Source organism: Apiospora aurea (genome assembly GCF_038362705.1).
Source record: "Apiospora aurea strain CBS 24483 chromosome Unknown utg000002l_segment0_segment0, whole genome shotgun sequence".
NCBI lineage: Eukaryota > Fungi > Ascomycota > Sordariomycetes > Amphisphaeriales > Apiosporaceae > Apiospora > Apiospora aurea.
In genome coordinates, this window is record NW_027117389.1 from 1745706 (window position 1) to 1762257 (window position 16552).

A 16552-nucleotide genomic window follows, 5' to 3' on the forward strand; every position below is an offset into this window, starting at 1 on the left:
GGCTCCGACCAACGCACGCCTGAGCTTTCCTGGCTCACAATATGGACCAGTATTGAGTCCAGTGTGGCTGTTGTGGTTGTCTGCCTGGCCAGCTTCAAGGTTCTCTTGTCGAGGCCGAAGTGCAATACCCCACGGGCAGGATATTATGAATTCGACACAATTGGTGGATCAAAAAGAGGAAAGAGCCAATTAACAGTGTATAATAGATCATCGGCATGAATATACATGTGTGAGACCACAACTAGAAATAGTGAAGATGAATTAATGGATGATGGGACCGTTTTTCTACCAACTACCCAAGTATGTACGTATTGGCTTCCGATATGTGCAAGCAAATACCTGTTTGGAAATGGGGGGTTCAGCTCCGTCTGTTGTAAGCTTCTAAGCATACCTATGTAGGCTGGGGCGGCGAGGCGGGTGGTCGCCCCATAAGGTTCAGATAAGATAACGATTTTTTGGTGGGGGAGGGGTTGCAAGTCTTGGAGAAATCGCAAAATAATTTCAGCTTTGGTGACTTAGGCACAGTACGACACAGGCACAACAGACGTCACCACCAGCATTGGGCGAAGCCAAAATGCTTCAAAATTACCGCCGGTCTATTATAGACAACTTCTCGCTTGCTGCGACGTTGTCTAGGCATTTGTCTACGGGCAGCATGTCGGAACCGTCGACACCTGCTGCCGAGGCGGCGCCTGCGACGCTTGAACAAGAATCATCGGATGCCGCCACAGAAAGCCAAGAGGCCCCGGAGACTGTTGCTTCACAGCCCGCGCAGCCCGCGGAATCGGCCGACTACGAAGATGAGGACGACGACAGCTTGGACGATGTTTTCGACGACGACGATTTCGATTACGACGACGACCTGTCCGACCCATCCAAAAACTACAACCGCCAACGACAGGCTCAAGATGGAGGAGCTGCGCTGCCCAAGTCCAACCAACAGAAGCCTTCAGCCAATACCCGGGCGAATGTTGACGACCAGATCTCAACGTTATCGAAGCATGCTGCCAAAATTAGACTCGACGACGTGAAGGGCGAGCAGAGCAGAGAAAAGGACAAGGCCGACCGAGCTACGAGCGAGCAAGTTCTGGATCAAAGAACCCGCATGATCTTGCTGCAGATGATCAACAGGGGCTTCGTGAGCGAGGTACATGGCGCCATCAGCACTGGAAAAGAGGCCAACGTCTACGGCGCCGTCGCATACCCCGATCTCGATGGACCTCCTGTGCAACGCGCCATCAAGGTCTACAAGACCGCTATTCTTAGCTTCAAGGACAGAGAGCGATACATCACAGGCGAGCACCGATTCAAGTCTGGCGCTGAGAAAGGTAACAGCCGCAAGATGGTCAAGCTATGGGCAGAGAAAGAGTTCAGGAATTTGCGCCGTATACATGCTGCCGGCATCAAGTGCCCGGAACCCATACAGCTGAAGCTCCACGTTCTCGTCATGGAGCTGCTGGGCGACCGAAAAGGCTACGCCTACCCCAGATTGCGCGATGCTGCTATCTCAAGTGAGGACGCCGAAGAGGTGTGGAGATCCTTGTACATCCAATTACTGGGGATCATGCGGCGGATGTACCAGGTGTGTAAGCTGGTACACGCCGATCTGAGCGAATACAACATTCTTTACAATGATCGCCAGCTCTACATCATTGATGTGTCACAGAGTGTCGAGCACGATCATCCCCGGTCTCTGGAATTCTTGCGGATGGACATCAAAAACACGGGAGACTTCTTCCGGCGTGAAGGTGTCGACACACTATCCGATAGGGCCGTGTTTGATTTCGTTACCGCCCCTGATGGTGCTGTCGAGGAACCGGCTCTGAGTGAGGCCGTAGAGAGGCTCTACGAAACCCGACCCGCCGCAGAAAACCACGAGGGAGCTCTAGCGGAGCAGGAGGTCGACAACGAGGTGTTCCGGAACCAATATATCCCACAGACCCTGGAGCAGGTGTATGATATCGAGAAGGATGCCCAAAAGATCGATGCTGGCGAGGGAGACAAGTTGGTGTATAGAAATCTCCTTGCAGACCAAGCGGTTCTGTCGAAACCGGACGAAAAGGCTCAAGAGGAGGGCGAGAACGCCACCTCTGATGACGAGTCAGAATATGGCGCCGCACTGGACAGCGGTGACGAAAGCCGCTTTGAGAAAGGTAGACCTCGTGGCAAGCGCTTCGTCGATAAGGACGAGAAGAAGGTACACTCCCCTCAGCAACATCCTACAACGCCACCAACTGCTAACATCAGATAGGAACACAAGCAAGCCATCAAAGAAGAGAAGCGAGAGAAGCGCAAGGATAAGATGCCGAAGCAACTGAAGAAGAAGCTGGTATCGTCGTCGTCGCGCAAAAAGCATTAGAAGCTGCGACAAAACAAATAGAAGCACTTCTTATAAGCCATCGCGCACGCCTTTTTCTCTCACCCGTCTCATGCAATGTGACGGTACTTCCCAAGTCAATCGGATGATGAAGACTCACGGCGCCCTGTTCTGGCTGAGTATTCGCTGTGTTTTCCCCTCTAAGGTGATAACCGCTAACTCGGTTCTGAACCGGCGTCCTGACCCATGTGCTTAATTGCCTTGGTGATGATAAAGAAGAGCTCTGACGATGGCGAATTTTTGAGCCACACAGACTTGATTTGGGCTGCACTTTTCGAGGTCAATCATTCCGTCAGCGCGAAGACTTGCAAGTGCCAGCTTCTACACGGGTCGCAAAAAGTGACAGCGGGTCCTACAACATGCATCATATTATAAACTTCCAGCCACGACATATGTATTCATGTATCTATGTATCGTGGCAGAATTATGGCAAGCGTCGGCTCTGACCTTGGTCGAAGCAAAGGAAACACGGATGCAACAATGCATGTCCGTTGAAGGGTCGGGTTGCTTACTACGTTTAATATGGTTACTACTTACGTTTGTGGTGATTGGGTGTCCGGCTAGCAGGGACCTTTTTGGCGAGGGGTCGCCACCAACAGGCATCAACCAGCGCATGCCTTTTCAAACCCCTCGCAGGCTCCAGACAAAACTATACCTACATGTAATCTACTCGTTTTACCCAAGATCAGCCTAAGGAAGTTCGTCGACATCTATCAGATTATTCGGGAGTTGATTTCGTTCTATCTTTGTTGTTCGAATCTGAAATGCGTTGTTGCGGCCTTTCATTCCCTGGCTGGTAAACCGGGTCTGCGACAATGCAGGACACCATCAGTATCCTGTCCATCCCCAACGAACTCTTGGGGCAAATATTCGACGCAATCCAGGATAGGGCATCCCTAGCAGCGGCCGCCCGGACCTGCCACGACCTCCGCGACTTCGCCGAGGCACGCTTGTATTCCCACCTCAGCCTCAGAAAGCGGGAAGCGCTCGAGGCCCTAAAAAAGCTGGTTGACGCAAGACCTCGAAGAGCCGACTTTGTGCGACGGCTTGACCTGGTCTTTTCCACTGCCCAGTATGACAACCGTCTGGAGGGAGTGACAACAGCCGACGCGGTCACGTCTTTCCCCTATCTCAACTCCCTCACCGTCGAATCTCCTCGCTGCAATGCGATGTCCCGTATTAACTCGTCGGAATGGGGAAGGGATTGGGCGGCTGATATGTCACGATATCTAAAACTATTCCTGTCGGCATCGCTGCTCAGCGAAACGAATTGCGATGCTAGTCCATTGCAGAATTTGACAACATGTCGGTCCCCCCAGCCCTTTGTGTGTCTCAACCTGGATACGGCTATGGACTGACGTACAGGATTAGTGACATTACACTGGTCAGGGGAAACAGACCGGTTCTGGTATACGTCAGCTTCGTGCCCGGTGTTTCTGATGCCCAATTTAGAGAAGCTGGAACTGTCTTGCGTCATTGTAGAGGCTAGGGAAGGAGACCGAGAGCTACTCCGTTTCGAAGGGAAAACCAACCTAAAAACCCTTGGGTTCACCCGGAGTATTGTCAACTCAGATTCATTGGATCTCCTGCTGAAGCTGCCGAAGGCACTTCTGCGCCTGGAGCTGAACGAGGACGTGCCACGCGTGGTAGACCCGAAGATGCTGGTTACCATCCGGTCCCGGGATAGTTCCATACGGCTGTCGAACAACAGCCTGCGGCAGCTGACATTATCCCTACGGTCACACCAATTCCTCCACGATGTTCCGATGCCACAACTACAAGTCGACTTATCAGGCTTGCCGTCGCTCGAGTCCCTCCAATTGGGGCCCAATTCCAGCCGGTTTCAGCCTCGCTGGGCCCTGGTCGGGCGGTTGCCGCGCAATCTCGCCCTTCTCCGCCTGGCCGGCTTCGATGCCAGGTCGCTTCGCCGCCGAGGCAGTCTCTTGTCCGACCTACGACTGGGAGAGGTGGGTTCTGATCGGGCCCGCGCAAAAGGATTGAGCATGGTCATTGATCTGGAGCCAACTTCCCGCGGACACCATCACAGCGATATGCGCGACATGTTAAGAGACTTTGAACAGATTGCTCGCGAGCTTCGACCCAGCAGGGACGACGACGGCGGCGGCTTTGAAATACAGGTAACCACGGCGAAACCGACGCGGTACATACCACCCTACCTGTATCAAGAAAGGCGGCCTCAGAGGGTGGTCCGGTATATTTCGACACGTCCGGACGATGGCCAGTTTCTGGAAAGGCCCTATTTCGAGCTTACCGGGATGCCAGAAGATGAAGCGGACTCGAAAGACCAGGACGATAAAGCGATTGAATTGTTTGCGTCTGAGAGAGTGTCATAACCATTGATAAGTACGACTGCCAACGGTGCTGCATAACAGCGTACCTATCTACTGGTAATTACATGTGCGTGAGTAGTCTCCAGAAATGTCTATTTGATACCATACTAGGTGAAATGTACACCATGGCTATGCCCGTCGATGCACAAGCAATATCCCCGGCTGTCTTTGGATGTTGGGGCTTCCCCGCTCCCCAGCTCGAATGCGGCCGCTGACTTTTGGCCCTTACCTTCCCCGCCCCAGCACCTCGGCGATGCTACTACATTGTATATGGTGCATTGCTACGAGTGCTGGGATGGGTTGGAAAATAGGATCGATCGCCCGAGATCCTACAAGGAATACTACGTCGTCTTGAAAATGGAGGCGACCACTGCTGCCCAAGACGGAGAAACTTGGCTTTCATTTGCCAATACCCCAATCGGGATGCATCTCAGCGAAACTTGATAACGACCGCCCTATGTATGTATACAAGATACGGGTATATGCCACAGGGCGATGAGACCCCGCTTGGCTCTCCTCTACCATGCCTCATCTCCCAAGGTCCTGTCTGCATCGTTGAATATGAGGGCATATTCATTATGGAGTGTACCAGCGATAGCCTGGCTCGGCGGTATGTATAGAGTTCCAACCTATCTAATTTCTTCCCAAGAAGCCCGGCGCATTACTGACTCACCTAGTAGCAATACCGACTGCCTCGCGCCTCATCGGGGTCCCCACCGTGCCATTCCAAGCGGCCGGTGAGGCCCATCTCGCTTTGAGCAGCCTGAAATCCATCATCGTGGACACCCAGTTTGCCGATGTCTGTGACGAGAAAGGCGAGACATTGATTCCGCCAACACTGCACGACTTCTCCGAGACTTTTGCAAAAGACCTGAAAGATGCTCTTGGGCTGGAACTAGAGGTCTCCGACGCATCTGAAGCTGGCCAAGTCACGATCTTCCTGACATTGGGGAACTCCAGCGACTACCTTGACGCTGCAGGTGCGCCAACCTCGGAGGGTTACACGCTGTCTGTCTCAGCCGACGGCGTGACCGTCCGAGGCGCAAGTCCGCTGGGGGTGTGGTGGGGAACGAGGACGGTACTCCAACAAGCTATTTTGAATGAAGGCTCGCTTCCCCATGGAGAGGCTCACGATGCGCCCGGCTGGGCGACGCGCGGGATGATGCTCGATGCTGGCAGGCACTACTACCCTCCGGAGTTCATCACGGAGATGTGCGCGTACATGTCTTTCTTCAAGCAGAACACACTCCACCTCCACCTGAGCGACAACTTCAACGTTATAGGTCAGTATTCGAGGGCGTTCAGCCTACAGCTGTTTGCTCGGTTTCGGCTGTGGTCCGACTTGGAGGCGCTTGCCGGCTTGGATAAGTACAAGAACGAGTCATACACTAGGGAGCAGTTCGAGCAGATCCAGTCTGCCTGCGCGGCCCGTGGCGTCACGGTCTTGCCCGAGATCGAGGCCCCTGGCCATACCCTGGCCATCGTGCAGTGGAAGCCCCAGCTTGGTTTAGCCAATGACCTGAGTCTTCTGAACATATCGCACCCGGAGACCATACCCACCATGAAGACCATCTGGGCCGAATTTCTGCCCTGGTTCCACAGCAAGACCGTCCACATCGGCGCGGACGAGTACACCGCCGGCGCCGCCGAGTACAATCGCTTCGTGAACGAGATGTCGGTCTTCATCGCGACCGAGTCGGGCAAGGCGATGCGGATCTGGGGCACCTTCCCGCCCAAGCCCGAGTACGGCGACGGCAACGTGCACGAGAACGTCTCGATCCAGCACTGGGCCTTCTTCGAGGACAACCCGCTCTACGACTACCTCTTGCAGAACTACTCGGTGCTCAACTCGGATGATTCGTACTACGTCGTCAGCAAGTGGTCGGGGAGCTACCCACAAGCCGTGGACATCCGCAGGACCTTCCGCGGGGACCCGGCCACGGCAGGGCTGTGGTACCCCCATATCTTCGACCAGAGGAACGCGACGAACAATCCGTCGTCCACCAACTCGAGAGTCCTGGGTTCGGTGGCGCCGCTCTGGAATGATTACGGCCAGAACGCGAGCGTGGTTTCGGAGGCGTACTATGCCTGGAGAGAGGGCATCCCAGCGCTTGGGGACAAGCAATGGGGAGGAGATCTGTCTGAGTCCGAGTTTACCTCCGTCTTGGACGCGCTGCATCCCAAGATCCCGGGACAGAACCTGGAGCGCAGCATACCTTCCGAGTCGTCAAAGATAGTCGAATACAACTTCAGTTCTGCTTTTAGCAGGAGGACGGCTGCAAGTCAGACGCAATTGGAAGACTCGTCTGGTAACGGCTACCACGCGTCCACGGACTGCCCCTTTTCCACTGATGGCGGGGCAGGTTTGGCCATCAGCAGCAACTGCACTGTCACCACGCCTCTGAGCTCAAAGGGGCGCAACTACACCCTTTCGCTAGAACTCAAGATTGATGAGCTCGCCGATCCGACCAATGCGACGCTGCTATCCGGCGGCGACTCGGTGCTCATGCTGACGCCCAGCATCACCCTGTTCGCGTCGGGTACGTACTATCGACTCAACTCGACCATTCCTTTGGGCAGCTGGGTGAACCTGAGCATTGTTGGAAAAGGCAGCCAGATGTTCGCCAGTGTCAAAGCCTTGGGTGAGCCACGGGGCGGTGCCGACCTGAGACTCAGGGACGACGGCGTGAAGGAGGAGTTCTTGGCCATACTGGGAGTGCTCACACAGTTCCATGTGTGGGCGCCAGTAGCTATCGAGGCACCGTTGGCTCAGATTGGCGGCAAAAATTCGGGCTGGACTGGTCAGCTTCGGAGCATGAGTCTTACCTCTGAAGCTCTCTAGATTTCTCGACTCATGATCCACTACAACGCCAGGCCGAGATACAGTTGTTCACGAGGACATGGCGACATTTTGAGATCGGGCCTAACACATTTCCACCAAAAGAAAGCAAGCATGTTGATAATTCGAAGGTAAGTATCTGTGCCAATTTATACTGCATGCGATTATCAATAAAGTACATACATAAGCATCTTAAAAGGATCGTTATCGAAGTGAACACCCCTGTCTTCCTTTTCGTCGATCTACTCTCCTGATATCCTTGCCACTCGAGATTAATCTGTCAATGTCCCGCTACCGTCCCATTATGCATATACTCAGCAGTACGGCGGCTTGCAAGGCAGGCCGTAGCTGTAGGTAGTATACACGCCGATGGGGCATTCGTCGCTGTTCTGGAAGAACTCAAAATACGTGTCAGACGTAGAGGTCTCTGTGAGTCGAGATTAGCTTCCAAGCGCATCAAACGTTGCTCCCGAACTACCTTGCTTTTCATTATATCTCCGTCTCAAGAATATCATAGCATACCATAGCCCAACACAGCCGAAGCGAATACATAAACAGGAGACCAAAAATCAGGAATACAAGGAAGAAATCACTCACTGCCAGATACACACTTGCCCGCACTAAATGTGCAAGGCCCGACATCGATCGTATAAGCATACCCCGGCTCCATATGCAGCGGCGCAAACGGCGGGAACATGGTCGAAGGCGGCTGCTTGTTGAACGTGGTGGTGCCGTCCGGGCAGTAGCCCGGGTCGTAGCCGGTGAAGACGAAGGTGCCGGGCCCGCTATAGACATAACGCGACGTCTTGAGCTGCTCCTGCCGCGGGAACAGGAAGACGAGGCTGCAGTTGGCGTCGGCGCGGCCCGCGGGGATGTCGAAGGCGAAGAGCGATGAGACGTCGTTGGGCGTGAACTTGCCGTGCAGCGAGGGGCCGAAAGCCCGGTCCGGCTGCGAGGCGGAGATTTGCGTGATGTAGTGCGGGAACTCGTACTCCCCGGGCGTGAGGTACGCGGGGCAACCCGCGCCGGCGCCCGAGTCCCGTGGGCGGGGGGCCCAATCGTGGTCTTGGAGGGGGCGGCGGCGGACTTGGTGGGTTGGGTAGGGGAGGACGGTGTAGGTCGCCGACGTGAGGGACGGGAGGATGGAGAAGGAGAGGACGGAGGAGTACAGGAGGAATAGTAGGCGTATCATCTTGAGTATCATGTGCTCAGGCAACGTGTGTAAGAGTTTAAGTAGACAACATCAACTGTACAATGGAAATGGAGGAGAGTATACCTGGGCCAAGGACGGGATCTCATTGATTCATATACTCAGGCGTAGCTGGTCTCGCTTCTGAACCCTAAGCAGTACTTCCCCCTTCTTTGGTCCGGGAAGGATTACTTATACACTGCAGCAGCCGTGAAGCATGGGCCGTGATGGCTGGATGAACTACCACATCCCCATCCCTTGAGTATGCAGCCTCTTGTCGTCCGATTCCGACGCGCAGCATGCGCGTGTCACAACAAAAGATACGAGCTCGGCCATGATTGGGCCACGGAGTCATACATAACAAGGAAATACCGGGCTACCGGGGGGTGCAAGGAAGCCGCGAACGCCATCAGCCGCAACTTGATGAATGATCACTTTCCACTATTGTCAGCATGCATATGAGGCGCTGGCGGCGCATCTGTCTTCCCCTCGTTTCCCCCGCAAATTCTACCCTCTCCCCGGTCGACGGTTGAGACTTGTCAATCTCCTGACGGACGCCCCCGCCTGTTCGTCAACCATCTGGGGAAAGAAGCACAACGTGTCTCAGGAGCTGATCAGCTGTCCGCTGCTGTGTGGCGTTGGGTGGCGTCCCCAGCTGGGTGTGTCGCACACAGAACCGGGAGCTGGCATCCCGTGGGGAAAACTGGCTTTCGGGTAGACATGTCGCGGGGGAGCCTCTGTTTTCCTGTTTCCTTGTTCCAGCATTTCCATCTGTTCTAGAGTCAGTGGATGGATGGCTGAGGCCGGCATAGGAATCAACCAGGCCGCTACTCTCTCATAGTGATGACCCGCAGGGTTTTTAGATGGGAACCTGATGGCAATAGAGGAGAAAGACAGCAATTGAAGATCCCGCTGCTCTGTATCATAAGTTTGTCCCAGCCAAGGCTTTGCGTGATGGTCGGTGCAACGCGGATTGACGAGTGTGGCCCTCATAAGCCAGCACTTGCACGCACTATAACGGTGTTGTCCAAGAGCAGCACATAAAGTGACGTCTTCCCCCGAGGATGAACCTGGGTATAATGGGAGCAATTCCTCGGTTTATACTGTTACCAATACGAAGTAGCACGTATCCTTTATTAGTCGTATCTACATTCGATCCCAATGGGGTAGGCTTCGCTTTGTTAACCTATTGTGAACCGTCCGATAAAGCATATATGCTGTTGCTCGTCCCAAGACTTCTGCATATATAGAAGGCTAATGCATTCGCCTGCCTGTCCCTAACCATGTCTTCCTCCGGGCATGATAGGGTACTGCCTCACCATCTGATACTGGTACCTAGGAAGGTATGTATCCAAGACTTTTTGAAAGGCAATTGAATACAGAGAGCGCTAATGGGTTCAGTTATTTTCTATTGCAACGCGATTCATGTTTCGCTTCTCTCGTGACGATTGTCCTGTCTCAATCGTTCTCTCCCAAGGCTCTTCTCGCGATTATCCTCAGGCGATGGCGATTATCCGGTCTCCATTATTCCGTGTCCAGGGCCATCAGCTGTATTCCTAAGACTTAAAATAACGTCTAGGGCCCAATTGATTTCCGACCAAGTCCTCATCCCACACACCGTCCTCCATCTTGTCTCTACACAGCTACTACGCTTTCGCCAACATACTCTGCTGGAGTTTCGCTATTGGCCAGTTACGATGGCGGACGTAGAACAGACCGAAGACCCGACCGATGATGGTCACCATGCTTTGGGAAACTGTATTGCCTGCGGAGACACAATATGGGGTGTCAAGACAGACGACGACGAGCGCGTGCTGAGCTGCGGACACATGTATTACTGGTTATGTTTCGCAAGGAATGTCAAGTCGGCTCTGGGATCGCTGCCGTTCAGACCTGTTCGGTGCTGCGGAGGGGATCCTGGTAAGTCGTCCTCCCCTGGACTGCTACAGGTAGACCAGTGTGTGCTTGTACTTGCTTACTTATTCGCCGGCAGTCCCTCCGTCTATTATCTGGCTTGTTCAACGAAGAGCTGGAGAGGCTGGCTTTAGCCTTTCCGACGACGAGGTCACCAAGTACATCTTCATGAACGACGAGGCTGGATCTGGATCGCGTGTATACTGCCACCGCCGCGAATGCAACGCCTATATTCCCACCGAGGACCGAACCGACACGGCCGGGTGGTGCTGGACCTGCGAGGCTGACACTTGCCTGACTTGCCGCCAGGCGGCCCACGACGGTGCCTGTGACGAGGAGCTCCTTCAACGATCAAAGGAAGCCGACGAGACCCTTCTTCGACTGGCGGAAGAAGAGGGATGGACCCAGTGTCCGGCTTGTAACGCCATGACCGAGAGAATCGATGGCTGCAATTGTAAGTCGCCTTTGTAACCATTCCATTGCGGCGACAGTTTGGCTGACGTGGTTCGTTTTTCTACCAGTCATGACGTAAGTTATTTACCCGTTAGACTTACTTTATGGGCTTCTCGATGCTAACCCAGGACCAAGTTGCCTTTGTGGACAGTGCTTTTGCTATAAGTGCGGTATTCCCGAGGAAGATGAGGGCGACCACTTCCATGAGAGTGACGGCGAGTATCAAGAATACGACGAGTGAAGAAGGACAGTATTGGCGGCAACAATGGTTTTGCTTAACACGCAAGCTGCGGGTGCCTCCATTTCATTGCTTATGAAAGGGGTGATGGAGTTTGCAGATAGTTGAATGAATTGAGTTTGGCACACGCTTACAGAGGGTCTCCCAATGCACCATTATGCTAGGTTAGTGCCTAGGTTGCTAGGCTACAGCTGTCAGATCCCTGCCATCAGCCCTATCATCCCCTGTGGGGATCGTGTCCGTTAGCTGTGAACTCGGCCCAGCATGCTAATAATAGTCCATGATGCAAACAACCCCCCATAAAAGAATGCAAACAACGCAGGTAGCTAGCTGTACACTCAGTTTCCTTTTTTGTCCCTTTCTTTTTTCCCTCTTTCCTTTTTCCCTTTTTAGATATTCGAATTTCCAACACCGTTCGGTCATTATTACTCTGAATTTAAAATTTATTTGCTTCACGTAAAGATTTAACCAGTTAAAGAAGCTATGGCGAAGCTTCCCGGATATGTACATTCCATCTTGAAGAAAATACGCCCGCCCGCCTACCTGCTAGGCATCAAGCTCGAGCGAAGTGGTACCAATTTCCCAGAACTTGGCAGACGTAGATTGTCAGCATGCAACATGCGATACTGCATTGGAACAGTTAAACAAACGAGGGCTCGTGTAACATGTTGTAGTGGCAGTGAGATTGCCCTTATGTACGCCAAGCATGCAAGTCAGCCTCGGAGTATCTCACGTCGCCTCCCCATTTAAACGAGGGTCAGCCGGAGAGGCTCTGTTCAGCCCTTTGTATTACCAAAACATGGAGATCAAGACCCTGCTTCTGCTCTACATACTTATATGCTCAGACTGAACAGTTCAGTGTTTTGACTACCCGATTACGCAGTACGATATCATAATGTTTCTACTAGATGTCGAGGTTGCCGATCTTAGTGTCGTGTAGTAAGCCGAACAGTAAGTCAAGTTTGTGTCTTTGGAGTTTAGATGAGTGACACCGCTCAATCAGATGCATTGAAGGGGGCTCATGTCCTCCACAGCCTCTCAGCCCCCGCGAAACGGCTGCGGCCAGTGGCACTTGGCGTGTTTAGTTCAGCTCAGCCCTTGCCGGCAGGCCGTGCTGGGTCGAATTAGGTGTTAGGTTGAGTCCCTGTGATGCAATTGCGAGCTTTTGCGAGCTTTTGCGGCACGGATGTTAGTTAGTTCGCGGCACAGGTACTTGTAGCTTGCGGCACAGCCTGTCCCAATTGCTGCTGTTTGATGGCAGCACGTTAGGTACCCGTGCCTGTATTATTACGAACCCTTGTGGAAGCGAGAGCGATCAGGGAGGCTGTACATAACAGAGTCAGAGCCAGTGTGCGTGCTTGGCGAAGGATTCATTCCAGAGCATGGATGGATGCCTAAGTAGCCATATCTTCCCCTGGGTCCCGTCATACGTTTACCGGTTCCTCTTCCCATTCTTTATCTTTTCTTTTGATGACTGCCGCTGTGCCGCTGCACATATTTCGATAAAATTTCGATAAAGAATTCGGGGTTCCCATCAGCAAACACCCAACAGCAACACCCAAACCAGCCTCACAATCCGACAGAATGGCGACGACAACTGAGAAGACGCAGCAACCGATGGAGTTGCCTACGCCGGACCCGTCGCAACACATCGTCTCGCCCGAGCCAGCTCATGCCCATCCGGCCAGCGGCCCCGCCCCGTACGAAACACAAGAAGCGAAGGGACAGCAGTCCCAGCCCCAGATCCAGCCCGATGGCTCTGCCATGCCTACCACCTACGCGACGCCGCTGAGCGGCTTGGGCACTATGCCCGCCATCATCGACTGCCCGTTCTGCCACCAGCGCACCAAAACACGGATTGAGGAGCACAGCTCCAGCATGACAATGTAGGCTCTCGCTCCCCTCCCTAAGAAACGCAGCGACAGGGGAATCAGAAGAGGGACGAACCATGGCTAACATTCTTGCGTCTCGCAGCTTAACGGGTATTGGCATTGGTTGTCTTTGCATCTGCCTGGCTTGTCTTCCTTGTAAGTCACATTGCGCGCACGACCCACAAGACCTCACCATCACCACCAGAGGCTAACATGATGCCTCGCAAAATAAAGGTATGCTCGGATGGTTCCAAGACATCGACCACTACTGCATGAACTGCAACCAGCGCGTCGCTTTCGTTGCCGACGGGCGTCCCGCGCAAGTCATTGCCCCTCCGAACAACGTCCCTCAGCAATACAACATGGGCAACCAGCCCCAATACGGCCAACAACAACAACAGCAACAGGGGCAATACCAGCCGCCAGCACAGCAACAGCAACCGCACTCACCGCAACAACAAAGTCAGGTCAAAGCACCACCGCAGTATGAGCAGTAAATGTTGAAAGTTCCGTTGGGGTGGGTTAGGTTGGGTTATGAATGCATCGAAGTGGGTTCGACTGAAGGATTGATGGTATCACATGCAGGGAGTATTGCTAGCTTTGTCTTTTTCTTTTCACTGTCGCCTATACCCTAAAATTGTCTGCGCACATGATTTGCGACAATTAATTTCCGTCTTTTCTATGAAGAGACTTGAATGAACATCTTGCGTACCGTACTCCTATCCATTGTTGGATTTGTGACTGCTGCCAATGTGTGAGCAAAATCATGATCTGCAAGTTTGCTGGAGTGATACCACGTAGACAGGGGATGCTAGGGTCGGGAGCAGAGGGCCGACCAACTGACAGTGCGCCGCCATGATCTGGTAAGTTCCGAGCACTAGCCGCCCTACGAATTCCGCTACTGTACATTCATCCCAGAATGTCAGTGGTGGGTTTTCTTCCTCAACCCTCAATCGAACAATTGATAATGCCCGAATGGTGACATGGACGGCTGCAAGATTAGCCAATATCAATCTGCTCGGTTCCCAATACCCCTCAATTGGTTATGCAGCTTTGTTAGGCAAGCACGTCAACGATATGGACATGATCGCGTGGGTACAACCTCAGGCGTCGGAGTACGAGAGCGGCCGCCTGCCTGAGCAGCCCGATTGAGAGGCGTTCGTTGCGTCGCCTACGTCTTATCTGTTTACTCAAGAAGACTCTGTAATTGTCACAGATACAGAAATATTACACTCTTATATTCTTTCATCCTTTGCACGTGGTGATCGCTGTTGGTCCTCTTTATCACGGCAAATACGACGCAGGCTACATAAACCTGCACTGATAATCTTCATCAGACATGGCGTCCGACCTGCCAGTGGGTCTCCGCCAGTCCGTCGCCAACACCAAATGCGAATACCGCCAACTTGGTAAAAGCGGCCTGCGAGTTTCGGTCCCCATCTTTGGGTGCATGAGCATTGGCGACAAGAGAACACAATCATGGGCCATTGAGGAGGACGAGGTAAGCATCTCGAGGGCGGGTGGACTGTACAGAAAGTAGCAACCAGCTCGTCGCTCTGCTCTGCTCTGTTCTGCTCTGCTCTGCTCTGCCGCTCCAAGAACTCCACACAGCCCCCAGTGAACCGTGGCCCGGCAGTCATCCGGCTCTTCCAGGCTACCACCAGCCCGCTGTCCGCTGTCTCGTCACTGCTTGTAGCTACCGGTACACCAGAGCGATTCCACTACACTACCCGGCTTATTCCACTAGTGTTATGGATACCTCACGATCACATTTGATGCTTGTAATATATGCAATGGGACGGTGATGACTAACATCAATGACAGGCGCTACCACTGCTCAAGGCCGCGTACGACCGTGGCATCAACACGTGGGACACGGCCAATGTCTACTCGCAGGGCGTGAGCGAGCTCATCGTCGGCAAAGCCATCAAGAAGTATGCCATCCCGCGCGAGAAGGTCGTCATCATGACCAAGTGCTTCTGGGGCGTCGGCGAGGAGCCCGAAGCGCGCCACTTCCTGAACCGCGAGGCGTTCGAACAGTCCAAGGACTACGTCAACCAGTATCACCTCTCGCGGGCCGCCATTTTCAACCAGGTCAATGCCTCGCTCAGACGCCTGGACACGGACTACATCGACCTGCTCCAGATCCACCGCTTTGATTACAACACCCCGCTCGAGGAGACGATGAAGGCGCTGCATGATTTGGTAGAATCCGGCAAGGTCCGTTACATTGGCGCAAGCTCCATGTATGCTGTCAACTTTGCGCGGCTGCAGTTCACTGCTGAGAAAAATGGCTGTAAGTTACTAGCACCAAGTTCTGGCTTTTGTTTACCATTCTTGGGGGTCGTGACGGACGAGGTTGCCCGGCTCCGGCTCCACTGCCCTCCTCCTCTCAACGGCTCCAAGGGCGGGCCAGTAGCGCTCGGGAACGGACCGAGCTTCATTGCGGCACAGCAACAGCGAATTACGGGCCATTGCGATTTCCGCGGGGACTTGCTAATGCTTCGGTGTGTGGATTCCGTTTAGGGACGAAGTTTGTTTCGATGCAGAATCACTACAACCTTCTCTACCGAGAGGAGGAGCGAGAAATGAACCGGTTCTGCAACGATACCGGCGTAGGCCTTATCCCATGGGCACCTCTTTGCCGAGGCCATCTTGCCCGGCCACCCGGCAGATTCGGGAGCACGGATCGTAGTAAGATCGAGAAGGATGCGTCGCCGGGTTCTCATGGCACGGTTGAGCCCGACCTGACCATCATTGGCCGAGTGCAGGAGATAGCCAAGAAACGGGATTGGAGCATGAGCATCGTCGCCCTTGCCTGGATCAACAAACGGGTGTCGAGTCCCATCTGCGGCTTCTCGAACGTGGCCAGGATGGAAGAGGCGCTGGCGGCCCGAGGCAAGACTCTGAGCGACGAGGAGGAGGGATACCTCGAGGAGCTCTATCAGCCCAAGGCGATCTCTGGACACACCTGACGGGCTAGTGCTGCTGTACATATGATACCTAGTGCCCGCCCTTGAAAAGATCAAGGGAACTTGCCTTGTGGATATGGATATGGATATGTTGGACGTGGTACTGGCTGTGGGTGGCGATGTGCCAATAGGTGGAGACCGCAGACAGAAACGGACCGCGCCAGGATTTTAGTGTTTTGGCTTCTCATACTCGGGGTGGGGGCCTCGGCCAGCCAACCTTGCCTTGAATGCTACTTGTTGGTCGGGTCGGCCCTCCTCGAAAGAGGCACATTTCATTCCAGGCAGCCAAAATACAATGCCGTTATCTGCAAGATTGATTTCAGTAAACCCGTTTGGCTGCTTGTGGTC

At 53.6% G+C, this 16552-nt stretch overlaps 7 protein-coding genes across 7 annotated transcripts; 6 read left to right on the plus strand and 1 right to left on the minus strand.

The window, feature by feature from the left end:
- Positions 1 to 655: 655 nt before the first annotated feature.
- Positions 656 to 2359, plus strand: PG986_002939 (RIO kinase 1; the record flags this gene model as incomplete). The annotated part of the gene is made up of 2 exons (XM_066839161.1): positions 656 to 2197; positions 2252 to 2359. The coding sequence occupies 2 exons, from the start codon at positions 656 to 658 to the stop codon at positions 2357 to 2359; spliced, it is 1650 nt and encodes a 549-aa protein (XP_066704225.1).
- Positions 2360 to 3192: 833 nt separating this feature from the next.
- PG986_002940 (uncharacterized protein) lies at positions 3193 to 4731 on the plus strand (the record flags this gene model as incomplete). The annotated part of the gene is made up of 2 exons (XM_066839162.1): positions 3193 to 3682; positions 3767 to 4731. 2 exons carry the CDS (start codon positions 3193 to 3195, stop codon positions 4729 to 4731), a joined length of 1455 nt encoding a protein of 484 aa, XP_066704226.1.
- Positions 4732 to 5289: 558 nt separating this feature from the next.
- On the plus strand, positions 5290 to 7570 carry PG986_002941 (beta-hexosaminidase; the record flags this gene model as incomplete). The annotated part of the gene is made up of 2 exons (XM_066839163.1): positions 5290 to 5338; positions 5409 to 7570. 2 exons carry the CDS (start codon positions 5290 to 5292, stop codon positions 7568 to 7570), a joined length of 2211 nt encoding a protein of 736 aa, XP_066704227.1.
- Positions 7571 to 7881: 311 nt separating this feature from the next.
- PG986_002942 (uncharacterized protein) lies at positions 7882 to 8759 on the minus strand (the record flags this gene model as incomplete). Its single annotated transcript, XM_066839164.1, has 2 exons — positions 7882 to 7994; positions 8165 to 8759. The coding sequence occupies 2 exons, from the start codon at positions 8757 to 8759 to the stop codon at positions 7882 to 7884; spliced, it is 708 nt and encodes a 235-aa protein (XP_066704228.1).
- A 1694-nt stretch (positions 8760 to 10453) lies between these two features.
- Positions 10454 to 11364, plus strand: PG986_002943 (uncharacterized protein; the record flags this gene model as incomplete). Its single annotated transcript, XM_066839165.1, has 4 exons — positions 10454 to 10676; positions 10750 to 11124; positions 11192 to 11198; positions 11259 to 11364. 4 exons carry the CDS (start codon positions 10454 to 10456, stop codon positions 11362 to 11364), a joined length of 711 nt encoding a protein of 236 aa, XP_066704229.1.
- A 1581-nt stretch (positions 11365 to 12945) lies between these two features.
- Positions 12946 to 13729, plus strand: PG986_002944 (uncharacterized protein; the record flags this gene model as incomplete). The annotated part of the gene is made up of 3 exons (XM_066839166.1): positions 12946 to 13247; positions 13336 to 13388; positions 13467 to 13729. The coding sequence occupies 3 exons, from the start codon at positions 12946 to 12948 to the stop codon at positions 13727 to 13729; spliced, it is 618 nt and encodes a 205-aa protein (XP_066704230.1).
- An 842-nt stretch (positions 13730 to 14571) lies between these two features.
- PG986_002945 (uncharacterized protein) lies at positions 14572 to 16207 on the plus strand (the record flags this gene model as incomplete). Its single annotated transcript, XM_066839167.1, has 3 exons — positions 14572 to 14733; positions 15057 to 15528; positions 15759 to 16207. The coding sequence occupies 3 exons, from the start codon at positions 14572 to 14574 to the stop codon at positions 16205 to 16207; spliced, it is 1083 nt and encodes a 360-aa protein (XP_066704231.1).
- Positions 16208 to 16552: the final 345 nt, after the last annotated feature.